At 40.4% G+C, this 8,048-nt stretch overlaps 1 protein-coding gene across 1 annotated transcript in view; it reads right to left on the reverse strand.

The window, feature by feature from the left end:
• The window catches only part of NUP210L (nucleoporin 210 like), a 152,559-nt gene that overhangs the window by 125,535 nt on the left and 18,976 nt on the right, over nt 1-8,048 (reverse strand). Inside the window, exons 3-6 of the mRNA XM_037733088.1 lie at nt 5,890-5,985; nt 4,594-4,744; nt 2,277-2,409; nt 327-485 (exon numbers count right to left, since the gene is read on the reverse strand). Of these exons, the coding sequence (XP_037589016.1) occupies nt 327-485; nt 2,277-2,409; nt 4,594-4,744; nt 5,890-5,985 (539 nt within the window). The remainder of the gene's footprint in view (nt 1-326; nt 486-2,276; nt 2,410-4,593; nt 4,745-5,889; nt 5,986-8,048) is intronic.

The raw sequence follows: 8,048 nt of genomic DNA on the forward strand, positions 1-8,048 counted from the left end.
GGGGGGTGGGGAGTTGGGGAGAGATAGCATGGGGAGAAATGCCAGATATAGGTGAAGGGGAGGAAAGCAGCAAATCACGCTGCCATGTGTGTACCTATGCAACAATCTTGCATGTTCTTCACATGTATCCCAAAACCTAAAATGCAATAAAAAAAAAAAAGAAATTATGGCAATAATAATTTATAATTCTTTGTTAAAAATAAAACCTATAGAAAAAATACTGTAGTAGTATTATAATCACTCTTAATAAGTTATTTTACCAAAGAACATGTCTAGCATGCTCTAGGAAGTACAGACTGGCAGCTAAAACTTGAACAAAAGGATACTTTTATGGACAAAGGCAAGATTAGTCTGGCCCAGTTGTAAGGCAGTCACCATGGCTGTTTTGTCATCCAGTAAAGCTACTTTCTTAGAATGAGAACCATTAAATGCAACTCTATGGTCTTGCAATTCCAGTGTATAATGTTCCAGGGGAAATTTCACCTCTGTAAGACATGAAAGATACATAAATGTAATAACAGCAGCCATTCCAGTGGATAATGATGTATTCTTGATCATAAAGGAATGATCAGGAAGCAGACATAAAATATAAGTATGATCTGCTTCTAATGTTTTTCCTGCTATGATGAATTTCTACATGTAACCATTTGGGGCTAATACATGAGTTAAAATGTATTGTTGGAGGCCGGGTGTGGTGGCTCACGCCTGTAATCCCAGCACTTTGGGAGGCCAAGGCGAGCGGATCGGCTAAGGTCATGAGTTCAAGACAAGCCTGGCCAACATGGTGAAACCCTGTATCTACTAAAAACATAAAAATTAGCTGGGCATGATGGTGCATGCCTGTAATCTCAGTTACTTGGGAGGCTGAGGCAGGAGAATCCCTTGAACCCAGGAGGCAAAGGTTGCAGTGAGCTGAGATTGCGCCATTGCACTCCAGCCTGGGTGGCAGAGCAAGATGTCACCTCAAAATATATATATATATATATATATATATATATATATCTGGTATTGCTTGTATTCTTAAAAACTAGTGAACTGAGTAGCAGGAGGAGTCATTATAGTAATGAAAAGACTAATGTTAATGGAATGTAACTTTTAGTATCAATAGAATATTAAGTTTTCAGTTGATGAATTGGGTTTCTCAAGAAACAACTTTTACAAAGATCATTGCAATGATCATTCAAGTCCCTTCTGGTAAAGTGTCTTCACTTGCCCTTTAACAGCTAGTAAAGTTTTTGTTGTTTTATTTATTTAGTTACTTTTAGGGATGGGGTCTTTGGCCTGACACAGTGGCTCATGCTTATAATCTCAGCTCTTTGGGAGGGAGGCCAAGGTGGGAGAATCACTTGAGACAAGGAGTTCAAGACCAGTGTGGATAACATAATGAGATCCCATCTCTACCTAAAAAAAAAAAAAAAAAAGGGCTGGATATGGTGGCAGGAACCTGTAGTCCCAGCTACTTGGGAGGCCAAAGTGGGAGGATCACTTGAGCACAGGAGTTCGAGGTTGCAGTGAGCTATGATTATGCCACTGTACTACAACCTGGACAACAGAGGGAGACCCCCTCCATCTCAAAAAAATAAAAATAAATAAATACAATTAAATTAAAAAGCAATGGGGATCTTGCTCTGTTGCCTAGGTTGGTCTCGAACTTCTGGCCTCAAGCAATCTTCCTGCCTCAGCTTCCAGAGTAGCTGGAATTACAAGTGAGAGCCACCATGTCTGGCCGGTTGTTGTTGTTTTGAGATGGAGTCTCACTCTGTAGCCCACTGGAGTGTAGTGGCACGGTCTCAGCTCACCACAACCTCCACCTCCTGGGTCCCAGTTCAAGCAATTCTCCTGCCTCAGCCTCCCAAATAGCTGGGATTACAGGCACATGCCACCATGCCTAGCTAATTTTTGTATTTTTAGTAGAGACGGGGTTTCACCATGTTGGCCAGGCTGATCTTGAACTCCTGACCTCATGATATGCCCACCTTGGACTTTCAAAGTGTTGGGATTACAGGTGTGAGCCACCGCACCCGGCCTAGTTGTTGTTTTAATAGAGAATTCAGATGCCTCTTGCAACTGAAGCTACACAGCCGAACTATGCCATTAATATGTTCAAGATATGGAGCTATCTATGTCTAATATTAATTAAGTATAGCAATTAATACTCTATAACAAAATCTAAAAACCCAAATATTTTTCATATGTAATGTGGAGTTGCTGATCTTGTCAGCAGAAAAGATTCGGGAAATGTGAGTCATCATAGGAGAAAAAATAAATCACCTTACCTGTCATTCTCCCTTGAACCATTTTTGCAACTTGGTATTTAATATATGCTCCTACTAAGAGATAAATATCATGGGATGGTATAAGAAATATATTCTCCCAAACAAGCAGACGTATCAATGCTGCTGCCACCTTCTAAAAGAGGTAGGAAAAAAACCAGTTTACATGGACAGAATTCTCATAGTCATCTTTCTTGTTAAAAGCTTACTTCTTTCAAATTTCTTTAAAACATTTTTTTTAAAAAAGCTTTCCTAATCAAAAGTCATAATTTCAGCTACCCTTAAAAAGTGATCATGAATCTTAATACCTTGTTAACTTTTTTGGATTTTTTTTAGGTACTCAGACTAAGAATAGAAAAGTCTTCTAAAAGAGAAAAAGTAGGTAAATAGAAAGGCAAGTATGCTGAAATGAGAAAAGGTAAAACTCGGTTGTGAAACACAGAAATTCTTTTTTTTTTTTTTTTTTTTTTTTTGAGACAGATTCTCACTCTGTTGCCAGGCTGGAGTGCAGTGACTCGATCTCAACTCAATGCAATCTCTACCTCCCATGTTCAAGTGTTTCTCCTGCCTCAGCCTCCCAAGTAGCTGAGATTACAGGTGCGCACCACCACACCCAGATAATTTTTTTGGTATTTTTGGTAGAGACGGGGTTTCACCATTTTGGCCAGGATAGTCTTGATCTCCTGACCTCGTGATCCACCCGCCTCAGCCTCCCAAAGTGCTGGGATTATACCGCGCCCGGCCTGAACGCAGAAATTCTTTTAGCCAACCTCCAGTTAACTGACTTGCCAGGTTAAGTTACTTTCCACTCCCTGTTGAACACATTGATTTTTGTGAGGATTTACCCAATGCAAGGTTGGTAGGCTTCTCTCTAGGAGGTCCACACACTCGTGTTCTTGCCACTGAATTAAATGCTTACCAAAAGACATTTGTTTTTCCCAAATCTATTTATGCAAGTTGTGCTTGTAATTATAATTGTGTTAAAACAAAACTATAGATGTGAAAAGAGAACTGTTGTTTGTACTAAAAATTTAAAAGTTTTGGCTGGGCACAGTGGCTCACGCCTGTCATTATAGCACTTTGGGAGGCCAATGCAGGCAGATCGCCTGAGGTCAGTTCAAGACCAGCCTGGCCAACATGGTGAAACCCCATCTCTACTAAAAATAAAAAAATTAGCTGGGCATGGTTGGCAGCTACCTGTAATCCCAGCTACTCAAGAGGAGGCAAGAGAGTCGCTTGAACCTGGGAGGCGGAGGTTGCAGTGAGCCGAGATTATGACGTTGTACTCCAGCCTGGGTGACAGAGCAAGACCCTGTCTCAAAAAAAAAAAAAAAAAAAAAATTAAATTTTTCCAAACAAAGTGAAAGGCAAGCTGCTAATATATACTATCAATTAGGTGCAAGTGAGAAATGTAAAATATTAGGGAAAATCCTTTAAAATATAAAATTCTGCACTCAAATTCTTCCTGCATCTAAATTTTCACTTGACTAGAAATTAGGGCTATGGGCGGTGGCTCACACCTGTAATCCTAGCACTTTAGGAGGCCAAGGCGGGTGGATAACTTGAGGCCAGCAGTTCAAAACCAGCCTGGCCATCATAGCGAAACCCTGTCTCTACTAAAAATACAATAATTACTGTGCATGGTGGCACACACCTATAACCCCAGATACTTGGGAGGCTGAGGCACAAGAATCACTTGAACACTTCCACCCCCAAAAAACAAAGAAATTAGAAACTGTAGTTTATGCAAGAAAGTGTATGTAGATTTCAAATCAGTGAACTAATGGTTAAAGAAAGGCCTTTCACCTACATCAAAGATTGTTGAATAAACTGTAGTTATATCTTTTAAGAGAAAATGCCAGTCACATTTGTAATTGTAATCAGGCAATAAAATGTTTAAGAAAGATAATTTTTTTTAATGCTTACCCACTTCAAATAACTTTTTCAATTAAATGACCAACTACTGGTCCAAATCAGATAAGGTTAGAGGGCTTTACTATAGATAAGCATAAATAACTATGTTTTCCATAGGCAAGACTATTAGATGAAAATTTATAGCACTTGCCAGGTGTGGTAGTTCACACCTGTAATCCCAGCGCTTTAGGAGGCCGAGGCAGGCAGACTGCTTAAGCTAAGAAGTTTGAGACCAGACTGGTCAACATGGCGAAACCCTGTCTCTACAAAACAAAACAAAACAAACAAGCAAACAAACAAAAAACAGGGTGTGGTGGTGCATACCTGTAGCACCTGGGCAATAGAGGGAGATCCTACCTTGAAGAACAAAAAAAAGTAAGGGAAATTTATAACACAAACTTTTTACCTTATAGAATGGTTCATGAATTCGAACTTTTACAACAGCAGCACCAGTTCTAATCCCGGACACTAAAATCATATCTCCTTGTTTCTCCTCTTTTTCCATCTTAGTTATATATACTGGGGGAGAATATTCTGCTTCAGAGTATTTAAGAATCCTAAAGACATAAAATACAATGTGTTTCTAGCAGAATTAAATGATGTCTTCTTCCAAAAGTCCCTAAGATACGTTAAACATAGCTTCTTCGATGTCTATAAAATATAAAACACTTTTGGCTGGGCATGGTGGCTCATGCCTGTAATCCCAGCACTTTGGGAAGCCGAGGCAGGTGGATCACCTGAGGTCAGGTGACCAGCCTGGCCAACATGGCGAAACTCCATCTCTACTAAAAATACAAAAATTAGCCAGGTGTAGTGGCACACACCTGTAATTCCAGCTATTTGAGAGGCTGAGACAGGAGAATTGCTTAAACTTAGGAGGTGGAGGTTGCAGCGAGCCACTTCACTCCAGCCTGGGGGACAGAGTGAGATGCTGTCTCAAAAAAAAAAAAAAAAAAAAAAGGAAAGGAAAGAAAAGAAAAGAGAGGCCAGGCGTGGTGGCTCATGCCTATAATCGCAGCACGCCGGGAGGCCAAAGTGGGTGGACCACTTGAGGTCAGGAGTTCAAGACCACCCTGGCCAATATGGCGAAACCCCATCTCTACTAAAAATACAAAAATTAGCCGGGCATTGTGGCAGGCTCCTGTAGTCCCAGCTATTTGGGAAACTGAGGCAGGAGAATCGCTTGAACCAGGAGGTAGAGGTTGCAGTGAGCTGAGATTGTGCCACTGCACTTCAGCCTGGGTGACAGAGCAAGACTCCATCTCAAAAAGAAAAAAAAAAAGAAGAAAGAAAGAAAGGTGTTTATGAGCCTCTGGCTAAAATTGTGGTAGAAGTAAACTTGGATTGTCTGAGATCTACTCCTTGGTACTGAAGACAAAATTTCATACAATTATCCTTCTCCCTCTACTTCAGCATATGCAAGCAGCTTGAACAAAAAGCTGCCAGAAGATACACCTGGCTCAAATAATTGTATGGTCCTTAGCTCACGAACTCCTCCATAATGGCTCAAATTAAGCCATCATAAAGGTACCTACATCTATGTCACGGTTCATTCTATCAAAGACATTCCCCCTCAGTAATTTATCTGTTAACAGACAGCAGGATCATCAAAGTTGATGCAAATTCTTGCTTGTTCAGTATGCCATTTAATGGAAGATGTCTTCTTCATAGTCAGATGATTTGTGTTTGGCTTCAAGTTTACCTAATTTTACTAGACAGTTCTTCTCTTGCTGACTCGTTGTCCTGGGCAATGCTCCACTCAAACATCATCCCTGCCAAACTACTAAAAGTATTTCCTGTAGAGCAAGCCAAAAGCAGACAAGGTAGGATCACGTATTAAAAAACATTCAGGTATTTACGACAAGAAAGGGAAATCTAACTAGAAAATTACTTTGAGGCATCTTTCATTAAGAAATAGAAAGCACTATCATTAATTAATTAAAACATATATATGAGAAAGATCCCTACACAAACAAATGTTGTTGCTGCACAAGCTGTCTGAAAGTAAAAAGAAATCAAGCTGATTAACTTCTGGTTGACAATAATTATGACATGCTCTTTCTGTTCCTTTCTACATGAGGGCCATCTCACGGTTGACAAGGCATCCTTAATCCTGGTCCCCTCCACACAAATTTTTGTAAAAATCAGTTTCCAGGCCAGGTGCAATGGCTTGTGCCTCTAATCCTAGAACTTTGGGAGGCCAAGGCAGGAAGTTCACTGGAACCCAGGAGTTTGAGACCAACCTGGGTAACATAGTGAAACCCGGTCTGTGAAATAAAAACTTAGCCAGGCATGGTGGCCTGTGCCTGTAGTCCTAGCTACTCGGGAGGTTGAGGTAGGAGGATTGATTGAGCGTGGGAAGTCAAGCCTGCAGAGAGCCATGTTTGTGTTACCACATTCCAGCCTGAGCAACAGACTCTGTATCATAAAAAAAAAAAAAAAAAAAAAAAAAAAAAAAAATAAAAAAAAAAAAAAAAAAAAAAAAAAAAAAAAAAGCTTCTAGAATAGTTCATTTTTCAGACCAAAAAAAATCACTCTGCAGGGCACAGTGGCTCATGCCTGTAATCCTAGCATTTTGGGAGGCTGAGGCAGGTAGACCACAAAGTCAGGAGTTCAAGACCAGCCTGGCCAATATGCTGAAATCCCACCTCTACTAAAAATACAAAAAATTAGCCAGGCATGGTGGTGGGTGCCTGCAATCCCAGTTACTTGAGAAGCTGAAGCAGAGAATTGCTTGAACCAGGGAGGCGGAGATTTGCAGTGAGCCGAGATCACACTACTGCACTCTAGCCTGGGTGACAGAGCAAGACTCTGTCTCAAAAAAAAAAAAAATCACTCAAGTAATTTACAAAGAAAGTGGCAATACATTATATATACATATATATACACATATATATATGTGTGTATATATATATATATATATATATTTTTTTTTTTTTTAATCGACTACGGGAAACTTGGCCTCACAGGATACTTCTTCTACCTTGGGGTCCCAAACTGTTAGAATTATAAGCATGAGCTACCACATCCTACCTAAATGGTTTTTTTGTTTTGTTGTTTACCACCTAAATGTTTTTAATACCACATTACAGCATTAATATAGTATAGAATATTAAAAGCATTAAAGATTAGATCAAGACTGTAACTTTTTCACAGACTTACGTTTAATTCTCCTGGTTTATAGAAAGTGGATTGATCAAACAGAGCTAGCAATAAATTCTAAAAAATGTTCTTAATTGTTGATCTAGGGACCATGAGCAGAAGCTCAGTGGCAGATTTGGATATTTAAGAAAAGTTCTGAGGCCGGCACAGTGACTCATGTAATCCCAACACTTTGGGAGGCCGAGGTGGGCGGATCACTTGAGGCCAGGAGTTCAAGACCAGCCTGGCTAACACGGTGAAAACCTGTCTCCCTTAAAAACACAAAAATTAGCAGGTGTGGCAGCACGCACCTGTAATCCCAGATACTCGAGAGGCTGAGGCACAAAAATCGCCTGAACCCAGAGGGCAGAGGTTGCAGTGAGCCAAGATCAAGCCACTGCACTCAAGCCTAGGCAACAGAGCAAGACTCCATCTCAAAAAAAAAAAAAAGAAGAAGAAAAGAAAAGAAAGGTCACAGTAGCTCATGCCTGTAATCCTAGCACTTTGGGAGGCTGAGGTGGGTAGATCACCTGAGGTCAGGAGTTCTTGACCAACATGGTGAAACCCTGTCTCTACTAAAAATACAAAATTAGCCAGGGGTGGTGGTGCAGTCCTGTAATCCCAGCTACTCTGGATGCTGAGGCAGGAGAACTGCTTGAACCCAGGAGGCAGATGGTGCCATTGCACTCCAGCCTGGGTAACAAGAGTGAAACTCTGTCT

Source organism: Cebus imitator, unplaced genomic scaffold, assembly GCF_001604975.1.
Source record: "Cebus imitator isolate Cc_AM_T3 unplaced genomic scaffold, Cebus_imitator-1.0 Scaffold491, whole genome shotgun sequence".
In the NCBI taxonomy this organism is placed as follows: Eukaryota; Metazoa; Chordata; class Mammalia; order Primates; family Cebidae; genus Cebus; species Cebus imitator.